Source organism: Ictidomys tridecemlineatus, chromosome 4 (assembly GCF_052094955.1).
Source record: "Ictidomys tridecemlineatus isolate mIctTri1 chromosome 4, mIctTri1.hap1, whole genome shotgun sequence".
In the NCBI taxonomy this organism is placed as follows: Eukaryota; Metazoa; Chordata; class Mammalia; order Rodentia; family Sciuridae; genus Ictidomys; species Ictidomys tridecemlineatus.
The window spans coordinates 177,237,842-177,262,882 of NC_135480.1; the positions used below are offsets into that span (position 1 = coordinate 177,237,842).

Below are 25,041 nucleotides of genomic sequence, written 5' to 3' on the forward strand. Positions count from 1 at the left end.
CCTCAACCTATGCAAAGTTGAACCTGAACTGTTTAGCACTGAAACAGTAGGATGGGGTACCATGAAACTGTGTTAATCTCTCATGACAGGCAAAAAGAAAAGGTCAATATACTTCCTTCCAAAATACTGATTAATAAGGAAAAAAAATAGTAATTTTATAGTGGAAAAACCTGGTAAACATTTCCTTATCAAGTAACCAAAGTTAACATTGCTAGTAATAGGATTAAATGACATAATAAATCACCTGAAAGAATGCAACAAGATGAATACAACATTTCTTCCAGCATAGTCTTGCTAATGAAAGTTTAGACTAAATCTAAACACAAGGAAACATGAGTCAAAATCAAACCAAGAGACACTATAAGAAATAACTCCTTTGTAGTTTTCAGAAGTGTTATGGTCATGGTTTAAGGGAAAAACTGAGAAAATGGTCCAGTTTAAAGAAGACTAAAGAGACATGACAACTAAAGGTATTATGGAACCCTATAGTGTATCTATTACGGTTGTTTTTAGGACAATTAGTGAAATGTGAATGAAACTTCTGGACACAGGGAATATGTGGTTTACAATTTTTCACAAGTTTGAAATTATTGCAAAATAATGTTGTTTAACATTTTACTGTACTGGTTGAGTTTCATTTTCAAGGGAATCTATATGAGATGAGTGTGGAGGGTGGCACAAGCTGAGATATCTACTCTTCATTGTTACAGAGTCAGAAAAGATGCCTCTCCAAGACAGGACAAAAGACTGAAGCTAAATCTCAATTATATGTCCTCAATCAGGTCACGTTCCTTCCCATGAACCCAGGTTCTCTGCTGTTAAGAGGAGGGAGTTTCAGTCAATGAATGGTTTCTAAAACCAAGGATAAATGGCACAGAAGAGGAGCATCAGCACAACCTTTATTACAGCCAAGTCCCAGCTGTACAAAGTAAATGTGCAGCATTTTGGGATGCTTTGTCTTTTCTCCAAAATAATGGGAGCCCAGCCAGCTGGACCAGTTCAGAAATCTTACCCCATTCACTATTTTATCTGTTCAATAAAACAGTCCTGAGATGGTAGCCTCACTAGATGACAAATGCCCTAACCTATATGTTCTCCTTAAGACTACATGTCCTGGGTGCTTGAGATTCCTCTCATGATCCTTGGTGAGGAAAGAAATCCAACCATCTGTCTAGGATATACTCTCTTCAAATACTATACCATGACTGTTCCTGAGCCATCCTATGCCTATGATCTCCTTTGCCTGGTGCTGAATTAACACCACTAATTAAGGCCCCTGACCAGACCATACTAGAGCTGGAGGGCAACCTCAAGAAGCTATTTTAGAGGCACCAGCATTACTATATACACATGATCAGAAAACATTGATAGTAATTTTACCTTTTTCTTTGCAAATGAGTATTTCTTCTTTGTACTGCCATCTAACTCTGCTTTGAGCGAATTGCTGGAATTAATAAGACTTTTATCTTTTAAATCCAGGTCAGAAAATCTTAAAATGCAGGCCTCTTGGTCATCTTCTTGGCCTGGTGCAGTTGAAGAAGGCATCTGGATTGATTTTAGCAGTGGGTAGAGATTCCTTTCAGTTTAGTATTTCCTAGGACATAAGCAAAAGAGAAAGCAATGTCAAAGTCTATTTATTTCCTTAAGTAAATATGAGCTAATCAATTATGCAAATCTGCACAGACCCAGTAGCCCAAGCTATCTGTTCATTCGACTGCTCAATTAATAATATCATTTAACCACTATTTAGTGCTACACACTGTTCTACACATTGGGGATATAGCAGTGAATGAAAAACAAGACTCTCCTTTTTCTTAGAGTTTACATTTCAGTGGAGAAAGGTAAAGAAATGAATAACCTGACTATTAAAAAAGAAAGATGTTGGGAAGGGTTATGAAGAAAAATAAGCAGGATAAGGAGGCAGAGGGATGGAGGGGCTCTTTAAACAAAGCTAGTAGGAAAAGCTTTTCTGAAACAGTAGCATTTGTGCAGAAACCTCAACCAGGGAGCAAGCCATGCGCACATTTAGGGTAAATACAGAAAAGCACCAGGTACAACCAAAATCAACCAAGCTGTGTGCTAGTATCTTCCATTATAACACTTTGTTCTTGCTGTCCCAAATTTCAGAGCCCATTTTAATAAGCCAGAAGAAACCTCAAAATGTTACTGTGGGGGCTGGGATATAGCTCAGTTGTAAAGTGCTTGACACGCATGCACAAGGCCCTGGGTTCAATCCCCAGGACCATCAAAAAAAAAAAAGGTGTTACTGTGGCCAAATCTTGTCAAGATGGATACACTACAACCAACCAACCAACTTACTGATTCTTTTATAAAACAACTGTTACAGGTTACAAATGCTAAGAGGCGAACACTGAGAAAAGCATGGACTTTTGCTTGTGCTCTCAAGCATCTGAACCTAGGCAAACCATTTACTTTCTTGGAGTTTTAATTCCCTGAATCTGCAAATTGGGGATGACAATATTTACTTTACAGCATTAGAAAAGAATATATGACACATCTGACACATACTAGGTTTTGATGAATAGTAACACTGTTGATATTTCAATTAAATGTAATGCCACATTTAAAATTTAACTTTAAATTGACTTATCTAAAAATCAGCAACTGTAGACTATATTTTCCAAAAATGATTGCAATCAGTATTTCTAGTCAATTTTCCTTCTCTTTAAGCCTAGGCAGCCCCATAATTGCTCCCCAAAATAAAGTATGGCAGAAGCAATGCTATGTAACTTCTAAGATTGGGTACTAAAAAAGGATACTGTCCTGCCTCTTGCTCTCCACACAGCATTTTCACTACCCCCAAATTACCTCCCTTTATTCTGAATCTTCTTCCAGTTTTACCTTACTTTATATCTATATTTGGAACTATTCTATATGGAGCCTCTACTATGTGCCTGGCACATAGAATTGTACTGGGAATGCAACTCTGAATAAAACTGCTGAAGTTTCTGTTCTCTTGGAGTCAGTAAGGGGAGTCTACAAAAAAGCAAATAATAAAAACATGAAAATACCAGGTAGTATCAGTTCCCTTTGCTGAACTCTTTACCATCCTAACCTTTAAATGTTGAATTTCTCTATTACATTCACCCTGTAGATGATATCATCTACTCCCATTACTTAAAAGAACTATATTTGCTTCAAAATAAGTGGGGAAGGGAGGTGAAATCAGACTGGCTATAAGCTGATAACTACTGAAGCTGGGTGATGAATACATGGGAGTTCTTTAGTTTCCCCTACTTTGGTAGATATTTGAACTTCCATTAAAAGAGGAAAGACAAATGTTAATAGAAAATTTGTATTTAGACTACTATATAATAAACAACTCCAAATCTGTTATCTCCAATCTGGGCCTCTTTCCCCACAATTTCATCTAACCACTAGCTAGCTTCACTTAATGTACTTCCTCCAAATGAAACATGCTCTTCTCCAGCCTTCCTTGTCTGGGTAAAAGACAATTCTATTCTTCCTCAGTCAAAAAACTGTGGGATGATTCTTGACTCCTGATTTTTCTCAAAGGATCATCAAGCCCTTTAGAAAATCCTATCAGCTTTGTTTTTGACATACAATCAAAGCAGACTTCTCTGTACCACCTTCACCACCACCTTTCAGTTCCCCAGCATTTTTTGCCTGAATTACTGCAATAGCCTACTAGTCTTCTTCCTGTAGAAACCAGGACAGTAACTTAAAAACTAATCAGGTTATCTTCCAAAGGCTTCTCAATTTATTCAGATAATGTCCAAAGTCCTCACAAAATCTCTTCCCCTTACCTCTCTGATCTCATCTTCAACTACTCTCCATTTGCTCATTAGACCTCAGATCCCACTACTTGTGCCCATTCCTTTATGGGTCATTTAGAACAACATTTAGCTCCAAGAGAGGATGGGTTTTCCTTTGTTCACCTCTGCATTCTCTGCATCTACAACACTGCCTAGAGCACAGGAGGTGCTAAATGTTAACACAATCCAATACTTATTGAGTGAAATAGAACAGTGATTGAATAGTCAAGAGAAATGCCTGAGAACCTGATAGTTGAGCTGAAACCCTTATGACCAGGAATCAGTCATATAGAGTTAGAAGACAACTTCAGGTAATAGTGACTGTAAACTGCTAAAATGGGAACAAGATTGACTCATTAAAAGAGGCAAAAAAGTGGTTGGAGCACAGTGATGAGGGCAGAACCTTACAGACCCTGGTTTGTAGCTTGCAAGATAAAGTTTACGGGAGAATTGTGAACAAAGGAATAGAGATCTGATCATATATTTGATTTGAAAAGTACAGCTGTCACGGTTTATGGATAAGAGTTATATAGGAAATGAAAGACCTAAGAATGATTCCTCCCTACATTTTTGGGTTAAGCAACTGAAGTATGATGCCATTTACTGAAATAGGTAAGACTGGGGGGAGAAATAGCTTAGGCCAGGAGGGTACAATTTCAGATGACCATGGACAAGGCAGTGTGGTGCTCATCAAAGACGTCAGGGCAGAGGATGTACATATACTGCACACGCAAATAGGAACCCAAGGACCACTGGAAACAAAGTACTGAAACCATCACGTGTCCCTATTAATCAGCTCAGACAGGTGGGAGGTAAAGCCGCCAAGACAGCAGCAGGCCTGCCCACATCCCAGGGGTTTGTCGGAGCGGCTCCGCCTCCCGCCAGGCCGCACCCCACGCGCCAGACCTGGCCCAACCTCTCGCCAGCTTTCCCGAGGCGGCAAAAGCCGGGAGGAGGGAGTAAGATGGCCACGTACCCGCCAGTCCAGAGCCTTTCCTAGGTTTTTCTTCGAGGAACTGCCTCTGCTTAGCAATGGTTACCTCTCCCCGCCCTCTAGCCCACACCCACGCCGCGCGTTTGCTAGCCTCGTGACGTCACCTCGCTCCGGAAGTCCTCGCGGGCGCCGGTGCAAGGGGCGCCGGCGCAAGGGCCGCCGGGAACACGAGGGGGGCGGGGCAAGGGAGCCCCGTGGGCGTGCCCGGAGCCCGGGCGGGGACTGAGCGGGCCCTGCACCACTAATTCCCAGACTTGGCTCGCGGCCGGCGCGCTCTGGCTGGCTGGAGCGGCGGCCTCTTCCGCGTGGCCCGGAAGGACACTAGGCGGAAGGCGGGAGAGGGAAGCCGCCGGCCGCGGAGGAAGCCCGAGGGGGCGGATGCGTGCGGACCGGACGCCCGTAGACCAGTGAGCCTCCAGACGCCGGCTTTACGCTCACCGGCAGCCTCTCCCTTCGGGCTTTCCGTGAGCCTTCGGGAGCGAGTGCGCCTGCGCGCTGTCCTCTCCGCGTGCCTCGCTGCTGTCCTCAACGCCGGCCGGTGGCTCGACGGTTCCCCCCCGGCTTCTAGGGTCGGCAGCGCACGGGCCGGCGGCATGTCGCGGCGGCGGCACAGCGACGAGAACGATGGTGAGTGCCCTCGGCCGGCCGCCGAGGACGCGTCCAGTGGAGCTGAGTTGGGCTTAATTGGTCTTTGGGTCTGTGGGAAGGGACTGGAAGCCCGTCCCCCCGTGCGCATTCCGGGGGCCTTGGAGGGAAGGGTGTGCAGCGCGCGGCTGAGCCTGGGCGGCTTCGGACAGCGATGCCAACTCCCCGCCCCGTGGGGAAAGGAGGCCTGGCAAGTCCCTGAACAGATCCTTGGTCTCTAAGGACTCCTGGATCTGGCCGTGCGCCGAGGATCAGAAAGTGCACCCGTGCCTGGGCTGCCGCCTCTTATGGTCAGTGTCGGGGACCCAAAGACCCAGTGCTTGTTTTAAACCCTCAAAGCTGCACGTGAAACAGGTTCACGAAGACTTCACCGAAAGAAAAGGAACAAAACCTTGACCGAGATCTGATGAAGTGCATGCAGTCCCAACTCAACACCTGTAGTCATGTGATTTGCCCTCTTTTAAACTTAAGGGAGAAAATTTTGTCTGTTTTCCACACCCAACAGATCACTAGTAAACAAACCCATGTAGTTACATTAGATTAGTCTTAAGCATGTTTTTCCCGTGTAAGAAAGAGTGCAGGAAAACTAACAGAAGACCAGAGGTTCTCAGGACCATTTTGGAATGGTTGTGTTTATGAAGGTCATGATGTTGTAATCGTAAAATTAAGAATAATTTTGCTAGTTTAAACAGGGAAAATGCTTGCTTTATATAAAGCATTAAAACCAGTGGAGAACACACAGCCATATACAAAGGAGTGAAACTAAAGAGTAATTCTTTTTAGTGTTTTTCCCTTAAAGAGAGTGTATCAAATAGTTGAAGCAAGATTTTGGAGCCAGAGCATTTAGGTCAAAGGCAGACCCTGCTATTTATCTACTTTGTGATCTTGCCCAGATTGTATAACTTCCTTAAACTTTAGTCTGTAATACAGAAATACTGATATTTATCTCTTCTGATTTTGTGAGGGTTAAATGAAATAATACATGTACCCAAACTTTTTGTTATCTGTTAATGCTTCAGAAGTGTTAAAAACTCTAGCAGATACAGTAAGAGAAAAAAAAAAAAAACAGAATAGAAATTTTAAATTGAATGTGTTCTCCACTAACATTTTTCTCTCCTGAACTGTGGAGGCAGTTAGGGATAGAGGCAGAATCACATGTATTTAGTTTTAGCACTGAAACACCAGATTTCTGCAAGGGCAGGACTTGAGAGAATATTCTAGCCCAGCCTTCTTATCAGACACCCAATTATCAGTGCTCTTACAGCAGCAAGAGCAAGTCCAGGGCTTTCTCCATTGTATAAATGTAATTGATGCTTTGAATTTTAAGATGAGGCTTCTTTTACAAGATACAGAAAATATAGTTTGTGTATGCTATGTATTTGCCTAATCAAAAACTTATCTGTTTGAAGTCATCTCTTGTGTTTTAGAGAAATTTTAGCTCTTTCTTCCCCCTTTTCTTTGCTTATTTGATGTTTTCTTTTCTCTATCCATTATGTCCATCTCACTTGTAGGGCATTCCTAAAGGGAGGGAAGATGTCACCAGAGGGCAATCTGGAAAACGGAATGTGAATATGTGGAAAATAATTTGCTTTGGTTAGTAGGAGGCTTGCAGGGGTTTTGGAATTGGCACCTCTTTTACTCCAGCTGGAAGCTAAATCATTATTCATTTTGATCATGTAGGATCTTCCGAGTAAATAAGACAAAGACATGTAAAGAAGGTCATTATTATGAAGGTCTATAACCTTCCTTAAACAAAGGTTATTATGTTGAATAGTTTAGTAGTGGAGAGGCAGTTAGTAAGTTCCTCTTAATAATATGCTAAATCTAGAATTTTTGTAAATTGCCATAATTTGTATAATGATCCACCATGGTTTACCCTAACAGTGATCTGAATCAAATATATTGGAAGCTTTTCTTAAATTTACTTTGGCATCTACTAATTTGTTTTTAAATAAGAAGGAAGTTTAACTATTATAGAATGCTTTTAAAAGTAGGGTAGGAATTACTTCAATCAGAATTAAATGGGTGTATCTGAGCATTGTTGGACTCTTACCAGCTCTTAACAGTCACTGACCACTCTGACTTTCCATATACTTGACTATGTACAGTAAGCCAATGCATCTACAGGTTTTGCATCTGGATTCAACCAGCCATGGTTGAGAGATATTTTGGGAAAAAACTGTATTAGTACTGAATGTGTATTCTCTTTTCCTTGTCATTGTTTCTTAAATAATACAGTATAATAACTGTTTACATAGCAGTTACATTGTATTAAGTATTAATCTAGAGATAATTTAAAGTATGTTGTATAGGTTATATGCAAATACCATACCATTTTTTAATGAGAAACTTGAGCATCCTCAAATTTTGGTCTGTGGGAGGGGGAATGATATCCTGGAACAGGAACACCTTGGATGGACTGTATTGTCAGTCAGTTTAGGACTTGCCAGGTAAGTCTCAACTACTTGTAATACAGTGGTAGACAATATAAAGCTGCATCTTCCCTTTTAGATATGGAGAGACAAAAACAAGTATGTATTATAATATGGTTACTTTATTGAGGATGACATCTGATCAAGTACCTGCAGGATATATGGGAGAAAGCCATATGCTCTGTGGGAAAAAGCAGTGGTCCAAACAAAGGGAACTCTTCAGTTCAAAGACCTTAAGTCTAGGACATTCCTGTCATGTTCACCAAATAGCAGAATGGCCAGTGTTGCTAGAATGGAGTGAATGAGGTGGACTTTACGAGAGATAAGAGCAGAGAAATAGCAGAGCGTCAAACCTTTCAGACCTTATGGGACAATTGTAAAATATTTCTTTGTTGAAACTAGCATATCCAAGATTCATGGAGACAGGTTGAGACCACTATAATAATGAAGTTCATGTAGTAATTTATAGACAAGGAAAGGGATATCCTAAATGAAAATAATACATATAGATATTAGTCCAGTGCTAAATCTAACTCATTCCTTAAATTCCTTATAAATGTCTCTGAAGCTTTTTAGTTACTGTAGAATGTGCATTTAATAGGTATTAAATGCATTTGTTTTGTTTTGTTATGAATGGATTTAGAGTGTTCAGAATTTTACCAAAAAAAACCATTGGACCTAGAGTTAGACAGTTACTGATTTTTTTTTTTTACTTAATTATGAAAGAAAAAATTGAATAGAGTGAAGAAGTTGTTATTCTGAGGAAGAATATACTTTGTTACAGAATTGCTGGTTATCTCTGTACAAAACCTGCAGGGTCAAGATATATTGCTTACTAATTTTTAAAAATTTACTTTATTTTACAAGGTTTCCACTTTGTGGGTTCAAAATTTTTTGTAGCACATGTAATTCTAATAAGAATGTGGAAGTAGTACAATGAATTCATATAAGATTAGGTTGGAGAAGCTGTCTGTGATTATAGCTCATAGATAGAGTGCTTGCCAAGCTTGTATGGGTTTGATCCCCAGCACCCCTCAACACCCACCCCCCAAAGGGAGAAGTAGTGATAAATAAAACAGGATTGCCTACTAGTTTATTTGGGCAAAATTTATTTTGTGTATTAAGGCCATTTCAGGTGGGTTTTAATAAAGAACAGTTTTTCATTTCTATGCTAGCCAAGTCCATCCAAGTGAAGTAGCAGTATATAACTTTAACATACATTATAAGGTTTTTATGTAGTGATGTTTTACTATAAAATCTGTTTTTTGCTTTGGAGCTACCATAGACATGTTTTCTTGAGGGTACATGAAAAAAAAAATCAGCTAATTGCCCAAATGGTATTTTTAATTAAGGTGCTTCTCTGCTCTCACCCAGGTTTTGTTCTGAATTCAGTATCTGGTCTATAAATTCAAATTGTTTGTAGTGCCCCCCTCCTTCACCATATTCTCTGAAAAATCAGATCAGAGTGGGATGTCTCTTTCCTCTGTACCTTCTGCCTCCTCCCATTCTCCAGTTAACTCTTAACCTTTATTTAGCTGAAATGAAAAGAATTGTAGTTGAGAGAGATTACTATGCACCTGCATTTTCTCGTTGTTCCTCACAATTTTTCCTTCTCTCCCTTTAGCATTTTTTTCCCCTTGTCAAGCATATAAGAGGGCCTGGGAAGTTTGGTTTAAAGAAAGATGATTCCAAACTGGACAAGCCACGCAGATAGTTAAGTTAGGAAGGCTGTGGAGATGGGATAAAATGTTTGCAAATTAAATGGGCCAGAAAGAAGGGAACAGTGTGGTTAAGGTTTAAAAACTAACAATAAAAAAACAACTGTTCTCATTCAGCTCGTTTATAGCATCTGCATTCCTTCAACTTCACTGAAATCTCCTTCTGAAGAATCCTACTAGTAAATTCTGCTTTCTAGAACAGAGTTTTTCAACATCAGCACTATTGACATTTGGGGCGGAATTGTTTGTTGTTTGGCGATGTCCTCTGCAGTGTGGAATGTTTAGCAGCATCCCTGGCCTCCAACCACAGATACCAGTTGGATTCTACCAGCTGTGAAAACTAAGAATGTCTCTGGAGATTACTACCCAATTAGTAATTACTACCCAATTAGCACTGCTCCAGAAGGAGGCTGTTTTAACATCCTGACTGACAGTTTGTGCAAACATTGCGTCAAATAGGCAATTTTTTTTCCTAGTGAATGAATCTTGGGGAAAAAAAGACCTGTTCGTTGTTTAGGTAGTCAGCTTTTAATAGATGTTTTAATGTTTACTTAAGAATCAGAGTCTCTGATCCCTCTGTGCCATACATATCCACAATATTACACAGGCAGATATCTCCAGGAATACCTCTCAGCTATCCCTCTATATCCATGTTATATTTTTTGTGGCATTATTCCTTGAAAATTATATTCAGTGGTTATTCAAACCATATCATAATGGAAATTAAGAAAATAGGAAGTCAAAACACTGTATGTACCCTTTTATAATACATCCCTCTAGCTAGGACAGTAGTAGATTTCATTTAAATTAAGTTCATATGGTATCTGAAGATTATTTCAATCATTGAAGAGACTTTTAACATCCCAAACAGAATATTTAAGGGCTGTGTTTTATGAGAAGCACCATATATTTTCAACCAAATATTCCAGAGGCAAGTGAGGATTATAAACTCTATAAGAATAGTTCAATTCTATTAGATGTTCAAGTATGAAGAAAATCAAAATTATACATATATGTAAATGTATATATGCATAATATACATTTACATACATATAAAATTTGTACACATATATATAAGTCTTCTATGTAACCCAGTATCCAACTGTAGATGTTCATTATTAAGACAAATTACCAGCACAGTTACAGACTGTTTCCTTGTCCTTATGCTGTCCTAATAAAGAAATTGCTGGAAGTTAAAAATTAAATTATATTAGACTAGTCAACGTTGTTTAGCAACAAAATTGTGTTTCATACACAATGGTATTATTTTAATTTTTTAAGCTTAATGTATTTCACAAAAGGATTCAGATGCCTCTCTTGATTTCAAAGAAAATGGTAAGAAATCACTAGCAACAAAGGTAAATCTGAACAATAGGGGTTTAGAGCTTGAAGTTGATTTGTAGCACAGCTTCATTAGGTTAGAATTCTTCAGCAATAAACAGGACAGATGGTTAGTAATGATTTCACCTTAGTATATCAGGTCTTTGAATGATAAAGTTTTAAAGAAATCTTAAATTTTTATCTTCTCTTTCCCCAACTTTATACCACAGTTTTCTTTATTTTATTTTTTGTAGTTGTTTATTTTATTTGTTTATTTTTATGTGGTGCTAAGGATTGAACTCAGTGCCTCACACATGCCAGGCAAGTACTCTGCCATGGGCTACAGCCCCAGCCCCCACAGCTTTCTTCTTTTAACCAAAAATTTCCAAAGCATTAATCCTAGTTTTCACCTTTACAGTTTATGTAATAATTAACTTACATCATTAGATTAACAATACTACTCTACTTGTGCTAGGAATAAACAACTGAGGGTCAGTAAACAAGGTAAATAACTAAAGTTGAAAGAATGGAAATAGCAGTACCTGAGCATTTTGACTTCTAGTATAGCATGTTGTTGTTGCCATTCTAGCCTGTACACAGAAATGGACATGGCTACTGCGTTGTGTAGTTCCATGGATGCTTTTTATACAACTTAGCATAAATACTGCCTCCTGGAGTTATGATTTATGGTGGCCCTGGGGATGGGGACTCTTGCTTAATGTGGCATAGTTAGAAATGGAGGATCAGATAAGAACTTGAACTCCAGGTCAAAATAAAAGTAGAGTCTGGTATAAGAGATTAAAGACTAAAAATATGAAATGAAATTTGTCATAGCAGATTCATCATGTAATGTTAAATATTTTTATGTTGCTGAAATAGGTGGACAGCCACACAAAAGGAGAAAGACTTCTGATGCAAATGAAACTGAAGATCATTTGGAGTCTTTAATATGCAAAGTAGGAGAAAAGGTATGCACCATGATAGGCACAGGCTACAGTCGGTTTAGGTTCCTGGTTGTGCTTTGATTAATTTCTGCAACTGAAAACTGGATGATCTTAAGTTTTAGGCAAGTCTTGTATTGCCATGCCTCTGTATCCCAAAATGAATGCATATTGAAACTCATGGGATGCAGATTATTTTGATTTTTTGGTAATTAGTGATTTTCATGGATAATCCTTAGAAGGGACCTAGGGAGTAGTTTTCTCACTTTATAAATGACCTAAATTAGACCTGGATCCTTAATGATACTAATTTCCTAAAGTCACACAATGAATTAGTAAGATGGGATAGAGCTTATGGTATTCTCCATTTCTAATACTTACTCTCCTTAGACTGCATATTTTTAAATTTTCATTCATTCTTTTTGTGGATTTCTAAAGACAAATAACTACCTGAATTGATTTATAGTCATCTAGAAAATTTTTATTTTAATTCACTCATTGGTGAGTAGTTGATAGATACTTAATGTGATATCCTCTACAGAGTGCCTGCTCTTTGGAGAGCAACCTAGAAGGCTTGGCTGGTGTTTTGGAGGCTGATCTTCCTAACTACAAGAGCAAGATCTTAAGGCTTCTTTGTACAGTGTATGTATGCAAAAGATTTATGAATCCAGGTGATAATGTATTATCTACTCTTAAATGCTTTGGGAAATGTTCAAAAGATGTGTTTATATTCCATATATCTTTGGCTTTCTGTTGGGAAATTTGTACAAATGAAATTACCTCGGGCCTTTGAACTCTTTTTTAAGGGATAAATAGAACTGAGATTGAGCATTTTCCTTATGCTTTGTTACTTAGAACTTTAGAATCATTAATTGACTTCCATTAATAAAGTAAATGCTTCCTCATTCAGAGATTATTTTTTAAAAGCATATGTGTATGTGTATAAAACAGAATTTAGCTTATGTTTTTTTAAAATCAGAAGTACCAGACCATTTTGAGAACAAGTAATAGCCCTTTATGGAAGACTGAAAATGCTTTTTTGAAGCTATTAACAAGCATAATCTTTCTCTGAATTAGGTTATTTCGGTTATTTTAAAATATTCTTAAATGCTAACAACTCATTTTTTAAATTTAAAAATTATATATAGAGTGAAACTATCAGTGGGTTTCATTTAAACCTCTTAGTTAAAGTATAGTTAGATTTTTACTTTTTTTAAATAGAATCCATTTAATATTTGGGAAGACATATTCTTAGATTAAAAAACTATTAAGAAAATCATTTTGCTACAGTTATCAATAAGATAACCTTCTGTTTTGAAATTACTTTTATAGAGACAAATAGCATTTATTTTTAAACTCTGTTGGAAGTCATGTTTAAGTCTGAGCTGGTATTGCTTGGCAGTATTGTTTTTTAATTTTGGCTTTGAGAGGTCTTCGGGGAGCATGGCTTACTGTCAACACAAGTATTTTCTTAAGACCTAAATTATCTCTAATATTCTGGCTAGTACCTTAGGAAAACATAAAAGTATATCAGAATCTTTTCTCTGCTGAACTATCATGAGTTTTACTTGCTTCTCTTTTTGAGCTATTTTCTAAAGGCTGCCAAACTTAGGAAGTAGCGTTTGCTTTTCTTAATCCTTTTTTAAAATTGTGATCCTTTTCAATACTTTAACGAATTGACTTTAATGAAATCAACATACTTGGAGTAAGTAACTGAGATGTAACAAAATTTTAACTATATTAGTTTACCATGTTAAGAATTCTACAGTTTAACTGATAGGAACTTAGTTGAAATTCATTTAATTTTTTTGTTTTTTTAAATAAGCGAAGAATTTTAGTCCCATGACATTTGGTTAGCTAACTTTAGAAACTCAGAATGCTTTGTTCCCTTAATGATTCTGTATTAAAGAAACTTGATTCATCCGGCATTTTCATGATACTTTACCATGGAAACCATTTTATGTGGAATTGCTATTCGATTCCACTAAACACATTTGAAGAGAAACTGGTCTAGTATTTTTATTTCAGGGTGATAATTTCACAGTGAAACTGTTCTACTCTGTATGTGTGTGTGTGTGTGTGTGTGTGTGTGTATGTATTTGTGTGTTTTTTTATTGGAGTTGGGACCCAAGCCCTTGCACATGCTAGCAGTTGTCTGCCTCTGAGCTACAGTCCCAGCATGTTTTACTTTCTTAATTCTTGGATTAACTAGAATCAGAAAAAAAAATTGTTGGGCCACATATGCAACTCTTCTCAATGACTTGTATGACAGTTCTGAAGTTGGTTTAAAAACGTAGTTAAAAATCTCATTCCTAAGTTAATGGGATGATAAAAGGTTTATATGAAATTCAACAACTTAACAATGCCATTGTTTGGGGTCTTCTTGTTGTACGGGTTCTCAAATCAGTGCACGTCTGTTACCTGAGAAGCTGACAATTTATACAACATTAGTTGGACTGCTAAATGCCAGGAATTACAACTTTGGAGGAGAATTTGTAGAAGCCATGATTCGTCAACTTAAAGAATCATTGAAAGCAAACAATTATAATGAAGCTGTATATTTGGTAAGTTATTACTTTGTACATTATGACAGTGTCAGAATGGAAGGAAAGGGTGAGCTATAACCAATTTATCCTTTCTCTTGAGATACAAGGCCCTATTCACCCCATTGGCTGCTCTTTTGAAACCATTCTCATTAAAGGTACTACAGAACACAGTACCCAGTCTAGCAGCATATTTTTATTTACTCTGATTCCATGGTGACCTTCCTGCAGCATGATCATTTTCCTTTGTCCCTTAATTTTTTTGTGTTTCTAAGGATTCTGACCTCACTTTCCTTTCAACTTTGTCTCCTGAATCATTCTTATTCACTCTTAGAGCTTTATAAACCAAATTAATTTTGACAGTGCCCCCAGAACTGAACCGTATCTTTAACTTCACCATTTCTTCTGAATTCCAGACCTCTGTCCCAAATTTTATCTGTATAGCCTTTAAGATAACTTTACCTGCAATTCCTTAAATTAATGTATTGTTTACACCCCATTTCCTTCTTTCCTCTCCCAACTCACAGTGGCCACTGTCTGCTGGGAAACTCTTCTAGAAAACTAATTATTAATTTTTTTCTTCCCTTGCCTTCTTACACTAAGTATTTCTAAGCCCTGCCAATTCTGCCTCCTAAAATGATCTGAAATCCATCCCTTTTTTGTCTCTAGGGCCTTCTGTCATATTTCATGCCTTCATGCTCTTAACAGCCTCTTAACTGAAGTTTTTGCATCTAAATTTTTTGCCTTTGAGTTTACTTTCTATACTTGCACCAAAGTCATCTTTCTATAACTAGGCTTTGCTTATCTTAGTCACTAGCTAAAACTTCATTTTCTACCTGTGGTCTACAGTAGGTACTGTGCACAAAATTATTCATTGGTTGAAGGAAGGAAATATTAGAACCCGTGTTAATCTTTAATAGGAATGGAATTAAGCCCTACTAATACTTAGAACAGATTGGCAATGATCATAAATAAATATGCATGTTGGAGATCAAAATCTTTTGTACTGGGCACATAATCAAAAACCCTTGACTGAGCACAATGGTGCACTCCTTGAATCTCAGCAATTCAAGAGGCTAAGGCAGGAGGATCACAAGTGCAAGACCAACCTCAGCAATTTAGCAAGACCCTTAATGGCTTAGACCCTGTCTCAAAATAAAAAGGGCTGGGGATATAGCTCAGTGGTAGAGTGTCCCTGGGTTTAATTTTCAGTACAAAAACCAAAGCAAAACCTTAGACATTCATCAGTATAGGATTAAAGTTCATATTCTTTAACCTGACCTTTTATGATTGCCTTAGTTTGTTTCTCTCTCCTTAACTCCCATATCCTCTCCATATTTATCAAAATTACTTGCAGATCCCTGGGCACACCTTGTTTTTAAACCTCACTGCCTGGAATTCCCTCCTTGCATACCACTAGAATAGTACATCCTTTACGATATAGCACAACTATTATCTCCTTTATGGTGCCTTTCCCTGCTCCTTTTATTGATGTTCCTAAGGCACTTTTAAATTTACCTTTTAGTCTCTAAGAGTCACCTCTGTGTTAAGATTGTGCTTGTATCAGTAGACTGAGTCCCTTATAACAGAATCTTTAATAGTATTTAAGAGTAGCACACAAGGATACCCAATAAATATTTTTAATAATTTCCACTTCCATAGTTCAATGAAAATTGTTCATAGTCAAACAGAAAAGGAAATTTTGTAGGTTAAAGTAGCTAGAATATTTTACAGTCTGGGTTCTTAATGTAATAGCATGGAAACCTATAAATTCAGATTCCTGCCCATCATGGTGTCTTTGTTACAACTCTTCAACTCTGCTTTTTTTTTTTTTTTTTTTTTTTTTTTGTGGTGCTGGGGTTTGAACCCAGGGTCTTGTGCATACTAGGTAAGCACTCTACCAACTCTGCTATATCCCCAGCCCGAACTCTGCTATTTTAACACACAAGCAACCCATCAATAAATAACTGAATGAACTTGACCATGTTCCAATAAAAGTTCATTTATGGGTAATGAAATTTGAATTTCATATAATTTGTGTCTACACACACACACACACACACACACACACATCCCAGTATTAAAAATCTAAAAGCCTTTTTGGTTCCCAGGCTGTGCAAAAACAGGTAGTAGGCTAAATTTAGCTCTTGGGGTATAGTTTTTCAAACTGGGTTTTAGACTATACAAGATTGCTTATTTTGTAATTATTATGAAGGACATTGAAATTTAATAGCAGAAATTGTTTGCCCCAACAGGTCCGTTTTTTGTCTGATCTTGTGAATTGTCATGTGATTGCTGCCCCATCAATGGTTGCCATGTTTGAAAACTTTGTAAGTGTAACTCAGGAAGAAGATGTACCTCAGGTAAGAACAACACATATGCTGAATCTTGTCCCTATAGTACTATTTTATGAATTTTTTCACTTGTAACCCTTTGGCAATAAACAAAAGGTAATGACAGCAGATGATCACACTATAAATGCTTAATCAAAAGATAAGTCACCTGACATACTGATGGGTTCCCTTGACATTTGTATGTTAATTCAAATTATTCTGTCTACTAAGATTAGAATATCGGGAAATGCTCTGATTGAGCCAAATGTCTTATTTAAACTCTGTTAAATAACTTCTATAGGAATTCACTTTAAAATAAATAAGATACGAATGAAAATTTACTAGCACATATTTAAACTTACCTTTCTAAAAATTCTTTAGGTGCGACGGGATTGGTATGTGTATGCATTTCTGTCATCTTTGCCCTGGGTTGGAAAGGAGTTGTACGAAAAGAAAGATGCAGAGATGGACCGCATCTTTGCCAACACTGAAAGCTATCTTAAGTAAGGGCACAGCTCATAGTACTCTTTGCTATTTAGATAAAGGATATCTTACTAATATAATAAATGTATGATATTTTATGTTAGGAATACCGATTGAGTTTCATCTCTTAAGAAAGCTACGAGTTTCTGAAGGCATTCTCTAGGTAATCTCACTATTATTGTAAAACTCAGACCTCAAAATAAGCAAATAAGTTTGTATACTTTACCAGTGCAAAAGAGTTGCTTATTAAAAAGCTGCTTTTATAAATGGTTGTAAAAGGTATAAACACTCTAGTAAAATAGTTGCTCAAATGTTAGTGTGCATGAGTTACTTAAAATTCTCAGACCCTAATCCTCAGACCTAGTGAATTGTGTTATTTAGGAGAGAGGTTTGGGCATCTGTATTACAAATATATTCTGCAAACAGAAAACTGCTGCCCTAACACATATTTATTTCATAAAAGTTAATCCTAAACCAAGTCCTTGAAACAGCAGTTCTCTAATCTTCCACCCAGCTTACATTTCTTCAGCAATATGACATTTTAATTTCAATAGTCCTATCTTTCTACTGCCTAACCCTCCCAAGTCATTATAAATGTCTTGGTTTATCTTGTTAGCTATAATATTAATAATAGATAGGCCTTGTTAATAAACTTTGGTTTAATTAACCAACAGCATGATATTGGTTATCTCTTAAAGTGTTCACAAATTAATTTTGTTGTATGATTTTCTGCCTATTAATAGATACTTCTTTGGATACTGTGTTAATATTTGTTTTATTAGTTACAAATAAAGTTAAAAGAAGTCTGAAAGAATCTCTTATGTATGCATATGTAAATCTCTTTCCTCATTTTTATACAGATAGTCCAGTAGATACATGTGTTCTTCACTTGCTTTTTTTCCTTAATATAATATGGATTTGTTGTGTAAAAGTATATAGCTCTACCTCATTCTCTTTAACAGCTGTATATTATTCCACTGTTTTAAGGTACCATGATTTCTTTTAACCAGTTCCTTGTTGGTGGACATTTAAGTTATTTCCAGTCTTTCATTATTATAAATAATATGTCAGTGAATGTTCTTATATATATGTCTTTGTGTACATGTACATTTATGGGGAATGTGAATTCTTAGAAATGGCAATGTTGGGTTGAAGGTTGTGAACAATTTAAATTTTTATTGATTCAGTAAAATTGCCTTCCAAAGAGGTTATATTCTTCCAAAGAGAATGTGCTAATTAACCTCTCTGCCACCAATGTTTGAGATTGTAAATTTATCTGGTATCTTGATGATTATGCCACATTATAAGACTATATTGATGTATGTTTGCTGATCTGATAGATAAAAATGTTATTTAAATGCTTTAATTTGTGTTTTATTGATCATGAAAACCACTGAGTGTTTTTTCCTATTTTGAAAGCCTAAATATAGACTTTCATTTTTATCATTAGGAGACGCCAAAAGACTCATGTGCCCATGTTACAGGTTTGGACTGCTGATAAACCACATCCCCAAGAAGAGGTAAATTGATTTCAGTCTCTAGTGATAACAAACAGCTCTTTGGTAGATTCTCATCTCTATAGTGGACTTAAAATCATTTCATTTGTATACCATAGCTAGTTTTCCACGTTCCATGGCAGGTATTCAGTTCCTCATATCACTAGCCATAGAAACGATATTTAATAAATGTTAGCATGTACTTGAAACATTCCCTTTTTCTGTGAGATTCTAGCTATCACAGAGTCATACATACATCTACATATATATGACATAATAACATTTTATACAAGTAAAAACAAAAACTTTGTGCCATTGTTTTGTACCATACATAATTATAAGTAAGCTTACTTTTGTGTTCTATATGTTAGAGAATAGTGATTTTTTTTTATTTTGTCTAGTCAAAATGTTATTTATATTAATTATTAAAAATTAATCTGTCTTTAGTATTTAGATTGCCTGTGGGCCCAGATTCAGAAATTGAAAAAGGATTGCTGGCAGGAACGGCACATCCTAAGACCTTATCTTGCCTTTGATAGCATCCTCTGTGAAGCACTACAGCACAACCTGCCTCCTTTTACACCACCACCTCACACAGAGGATTCAGTGTACCCAATGCCAAGGGTCATCTTCAGAATGTTTGATTACACAGATGATCCTGAGGTATGTGACCAGTTAAAAATCCTAGAAAGGGGGGTATGAAGGGGATGCGTTGCATTCTACTTGTAGTTTAATCCTGTTTTACTTATGCCTGAGATACCTTTCCAGTAATTTTTATCTATTAGAGTTGGTGACAATGCAGGTAAATTTTAATTTCATAAATGATAATCACCTCATTCTATAAGAAATTATATTTAGCATATATAAGTAGATTAGAGGGACAGCATAGTGTGCAATTTAAGAGGGTAGTTTGAAGGCCAGATTAGATTGCATTTTAATCCTATTTAATCCAGATACTATTTTGTAATCTTGGTTGAATTATTTAGTCGCTCTGTGCCTCAATTTCTCTAAAGAAATAATAAATGTATTTATCTCTTAACGTTGTTTGGATTAAGTTATTAATATGTAAAAAGTTATTAACATGTAAAAAGTGACATGATGACCTCAATAATTGTAGCTATTATTCTTAATAAGGTTTCTTCAAGTAAAATAACTACTTTTAGAGATTGTCCCTATCTATATGTATCTCAGCTTGCCTTAAGTTAATCATTGTGTAATTATTAAAAATAAGTACTAAAAAAAGAAAACCCAAAGATTAATATAAACTGATATATTAATCATCTTTTTTTGTTGCTGTGACCAGAATACCCAAAAAGAACAACTTGGAGAAGGAAAAGTTTATTTTGGCTCACAGTTTCAAAGGCTTAGTCCATGGTCAGTCAGTTCCATTTCTCTGGGCTCAGGGTGAGACAGAAAATTATGGTGGAAGGGCATGACAGAGGGAAGCTGCTCAGGACATGGTGCAGGGGAAGAGGCCTGCAGGGAAGAAGAACCCTTCAGGACAAGCTCTCAGTGACCCACCTCCTGCAGCCACTGTGAATTTGTTTACAGTTACTACCTAGTCCTTCCATTCAAACTAGGATGGTGTGATGGGGTTACAACTCTCAAAATCGAATCACTTCATCTCTGAACATACTTGTGTTAGCATAGGAGCTTTAGGGGGACACCTCATATCCAAACCATAACAGCTGACTTCATCCTTCTTACCATATTCTTTATTATGAAGTTAAGTTGTTGGCAACCATTATACAATAAGAGTTTGGAAAATGTGTAATTTTGATGTTAATATTTGATTTAAAAATGTGTATTTTTAGCTGTGCATTTAATTATTTTGTATCTTTGCACTCATGTTGCTATTTTAGAGTCAGGAAGCAAGCACAGTGATTACTGGATTTGTTCTGAATAGAAACTTGTCTGGCTAAAGTACCATACTTCTTGTTAGTGTATCCCTATAAGCATGGATCAGTTTCTGATACTCAGCACAGATGACACTTTGGGATAGACAATTTTTTTATTGTGTGGGGCTGTGCTGTGTATTGTAAGATGCTAAGCAGCATCATTGGTCTTTACCTTCTAGATGCCAGTTGGCAAGTAATTAATTTTGTATACAAAATTATCAACTGCTGTCGGCTTTGCTATATTCTGTACGTAATTAAACACTTTTAGTCATAACTACATTATGGTCTAATTAGGTATATCTAACTGAATGTCCAGTTTAATTTAAGACTGCCAAAGTCTTTGTAATTAGGTATTTATGCACTGGAAACTAGAAAGTAGCCACCAAATTTATTTCTCCGGTGGTGGTTATATGTAATTGGTATTGCCTCTGCAAATGTGCTTACCTGTTTTCTTCCAGAAGAATATAAATATACAAAGTACATGTTACTCTAAAAAGAAGATTGGATTACTTTTTTGTTGTGGCCTTTAAACAGTATTTATTAAAAGATTTTAGGCATTACAGAGATCAAAGCAAAATCCCAAAATCATCATTAAGAAGTCTATTGTATACTCTTTGAACCTGTTTGCTGTGCATATACATACCAAAATGTTGAACAATGTCATTTTGGCAGTATTTTTAAACTTGTTGTAAACAATATATTGATATCTTTCAATGCATATGTCATTTTTATGTCTGGTGTTTGAATGGAATTTTCTTTTAAGGCTTAAAATATAAATCAGACTTTCCAGGGCTAGTAATATGTAAAAGTTACATTTTATAAAATAATTGGTATGTAAAATGGACACTGATAGCATCTGATGGTATCAAATGTAGAAAAACACTACAGTTGACACTAATTTCATTGTAGGTATATGAACAAAACAATGAAATTTTCTGAAATACAGAACTTTGACACTTCTTAATTTTTATCCCTACCATACAGCATAGTGCCTGGAATATAGTAAATCCTCAAATATTTATTGAATAAATGAAAGAAATCTGTTTTCTAGGTCTGTATGTGTGTATATTTGGGTTTTTTTGCAGGGTCCTGTTATGCCAGGAAGTCATTCAGTGGAGAGATTTGTTATAGAAGAGAATCTTCACTGTATCATTAAGTCCCACTGGAAGGAAAGGAAGACTTGGTAAAAATTTTCTTTGTGGTATTTTCAGAGGAGGGACAGCAATTTTGATGGTTTAGTAAGAGCAAAATGTATGTTAAGAATGTACAACAATCAGTTCATTTATTCTCCTGATGAATCTTGCTAAAATCAGTCTCCACAAACCCTTGATTGACTTTCTCAAGTCTCTTTGCCTTCGAAATAGTACTTTGTTGTGTGCTTTATAATAATGTGCCCATGGTGCCAGTTTTTTATTTTTTTAAAAGAAAGAGAGATAAGAGAGAATTTTTATGATTATTTATTTTTTAGTTTTTGGTGGATACAACATCTTTTATTTTATTTGTATGTGGTGCTGAGGATCGAACCCAGCGCCCTGCGAATGCCAGGCGAGTGCACTACTGCTTGAGCCACATCCCCAGCCCGATGCTAGTTTTTTATTGTGGATATTTGCCATACAATATGGAGAACTTGAATGGCGAGCTACTTTTGGTTTGGATGTTATGGGAATAAATGAATACTAGAATAGTTTTGCTCTGATTTCTAGCATTTATACACCACACTTTGGAAATTTATTTTTATAACCAAGATCTTGGAATGTTCTGGTTTAGATGTTAAAGTGGAAAGAAAAATATTTGGGGAATGAATCAATCTATTAAATTAGTAACCTGTTAAATTAGTAGACCTGAATATGCTTCCTTAGTATTATTACTTAAGATTCCTTTTTCTTATGGTAGACAAAATAACTTATGCCATGATTAAGTAATCAAAATCCAGAACATTTCAGAAAAGATTTCCTTCATATCTAAGCACACTTCTTTGGAAATCGCTTGTTTGATTTCTTACCTATCTTTGTTTACTTATTAAGCTTAAATTGTACTTTCTATAGTGCTGCACAACTCGTGAGCTATCCAGGGAAGAACAAGATCCCCTTGAATTACCACATAGTAGAGGTATGCATTCCACATGGCGTTTGTTTCTCAATTTTAGTCTTTCTGTTGACTTTAAAGTATAATATACTCTTGGCTTATTTTTTTTTTTTCTTGCTACTTGTCAGGCACTGAAAATTAACAGAGGAGCGAGAAAATTGCTGTCAGTTTTGGTGCTCTATTAGCCAAGTTAGTAAAGAGAAAAGAGGAGGTTGAGACCAGTAGCCAAATGGAATTTTGAGTTGCCTATAAATTATTTATATAGTATGCCTTCATTCATGGATAGTTATCATGGATAATGTAAGTTACCTCTAGCCCTGTCAGTACATTGTCCACTTAATAGATGTAAAGTGGCTTACATACTTTAAAATACTGTATCACTCTAGGCAGATAGCATATCTTTAACTGTGTTTATCTGGCCTCTTAATCAGCATAAACCTGACTAGTACATTATTTCCTGTAATACAGTTAGGGATGAATCCTTATTCTTTATTCTTAGAAATCAAAAGAAAGTTTGGAATTTGGAGGAATAGAAATGCTTTGGACCCCACATTAATTCAGACAAGAGGATGGTGCTGATAGTCCAGATCCTTAAAAGAGACCATGTCCTGATAGTTTCCACTTGACACAAGTCATACTGTTTATTGTACTTCTCCTTTATGTTGAAGTTTTTATGAAAGAGAGCATAGTGGTGGTGTATTATTTAAGTGTCACATTTTATTCATCTTGCATTTTTGTGCTTTTTTAAAAATACTTTTAAAAAATAGTATGTCTATTCTATCACAAAACTTGTGAGAGAATATACTTATACTGTGAACTTGACTTCGACTTGTCAGTTTAAATGTAAAATATGTCATTTTAAAATCTGTAGAATGTGTAAAAATTTATCAAAGTAAAGTATTGGCATCAGAGAGATGAAGAGTAAGAGGAAACAATTCTAGATTGATGGTTCTATAAGGAGGGAGGAAAGCAGAAGTTTCCAAACAAGCATAACAAGGAATTCTTTCACTGCCAAATACATCTAGCATCTTTTGAAATAGCAGTGCAATAACTTGACTATCTTCTCTTTCTGGTCCTCAGAGTGTACTAAGGATTATTGTCACTTACAGAAATAAAACTCAGTATGTACATCCCTGAATCAACTTAGGTACTTCCAGTGTTAGAATTATCGCATACTTGTCAAGGAGGAGTATGGATCAAATAAGCATTAATCTTATATGCTCTTATTTGATTGAGTTATATATACAGAGGAAAAAAATTCATTTTGGTATTTGTTATAAAAAGTAATTCTTTTTTCCATATGAGTGCCATGGATTTGAGTTTGAGTTTATTATTACATTAAAGTCTTTCTAATTGTTAAAATGCAGCAATAGCAATCGAGTTGAGTTCTGATTCATGATTCTTTTGTAGGTGATCTTTGCAGAACTGTTTCAGCTTCCAGCACCTCCTCACATTGATGTGATGTACACAACACTTCTCATTGAACTGTGCAAACTTCAACCTGGTTCTCTACCCCAAGTTGTATCCTTTGCTCTGTTTTTAAATTTATACTCACTGGACTGGCTTTAAAATATTATTAAATATCTGAGCTAATTTTTCTCAATTTTGTCTTTTTTCCAACTAAGCTTTAGGTTTTAGGAAGGGTGGTTCCAATTTGCCTTGTTTTATAATAGTGGATTCTATCATTTGAATAAGAGAGACGGACTGATACGCACATTGCAATGTTTGTTTACATATAACACCTCCCCCTTGTTATGAAATAGAATATATTGTTGTACCTTAAAAGTTCCCTCTGTTCTCCTCCCCAGTAGGGCTCCTTTATTTTCATCCCCACACTGTTCTGACATGATAATCATTCCCTTGCTTTTAAAAATGTAGTTTATTACAAATAAGAATGTATACTCTGTAGTTAAGGCTTTTCTATAAGTTAATTAGTATCCATTAATTGTAATATTTAATTACAATATCGGTATCTTTAAATTTTTTAAAATTCTTGGTCTGCTATTGCAGAGGAGGTATTACTCTCCCACTATGACTGTGAATTCACTCATTTCTCTACTTCTGTAGTTTGCCTTGTATGTTTTGAGTTAATATTATTAGGTTCATACAAGTTCAGATTTATATCTTTGGCAAAGTGAACTTTTTGTCACTCTGAAATGATTCTTTTTATCATATTTAGTTTTTGCCTTAATAAGTCTGTTTTGTTAAATGTTGATAAAGTTTCACCAGCTTTCTTTTTGTTAAAATAATTTTTTTCTCAGTCTTTTTACTCTAACTTTCTGCATCCTTACATTTTTCTGTTTTATATACAGCATATAGCTGGAGTCTTTTTGTCTTTTTACTGGGCTCTGTTTGT

The 25,041-nt window shown here is 36.1% G+C and overlaps 2 protein-coding genes across 8 annotated transcripts in view; one reads left to right on the top strand and one right to left on the bottom strand.

The window, feature by feature from the left end:
• The window catches only part of Tstd2 (thiosulfate sulfurtransferase like domain containing 2), a 62,302-nt gene extending 57,371 nt beyond the window's left edge, over positions 1–4,931 (bottom strand). For all 5 annotated transcript variants that reach the window (XM_078047853.1, XM_013359052.4, XM_040286075.2 and 2 more), the window contains exons 1-2: positions 4,774–4,931; positions 1,381–1,594 (exon numbers count right to left, since the gene is read on the bottom strand). In XM_078047853.1, the coding sequence (XP_077903979.1) occupies positions 1,381–1,545 (165 nt within the window). In that variant the 5' untranslated portion in view covers positions 1,546–1,594; positions 4,774–4,931. The remainder of the gene's footprint in view (positions 1–1,380; positions 1,595–4,773) is intronic.
• Positions 4,932–5,023: 92 nt separating this feature from the next.
• Ncbp1 (nuclear cap binding protein subunit 1) overlaps positions 5,024–25,041 on the top strand; it is a 35,369-nt gene continuing 15,351 nt past the window's right edge. The window contains exons 1-11 of one of the 3 annotated variants that reach the window (XM_005326307.5): positions 5,024–5,418; positions 11,786–11,874; positions 12,389–12,489; positions 14,255–14,411; positions 16,646–16,753; positions 17,105–17,226; positions 18,657–18,726; positions 19,150–19,365; positions 21,686–21,783; positions 22,646–22,709; positions 24,096–24,206. In XM_005326307.5, the coding sequence (XP_005326364.1) occupies positions 5,385–5,418; positions 11,786–11,874; positions 12,389–12,489; positions 14,255–14,411; positions 16,646–16,753; positions 17,105–17,226; positions 18,657–18,726; positions 19,150–19,365; positions 21,686–21,783; positions 22,646–22,709; positions 24,096–24,206 (1,170 nt within the window). In that variant the 5' untranslated portion in view covers positions 5,024–5,384. Of the gene's footprint in view, positions 5,419–11,785; positions 11,875–12,386; positions 12,519–14,254; positions 14,412–16,645; positions 16,754–17,104; positions 17,227–18,656; positions 18,727–19,149; positions 19,366–21,685; positions 21,784–22,645; positions 22,710–24,095; positions 24,207–25,041 lie in introns of those variants that run through there. The other 2 variants (XM_013359050.3, XM_040286074.2) reach the window with 2 other exon arrangements.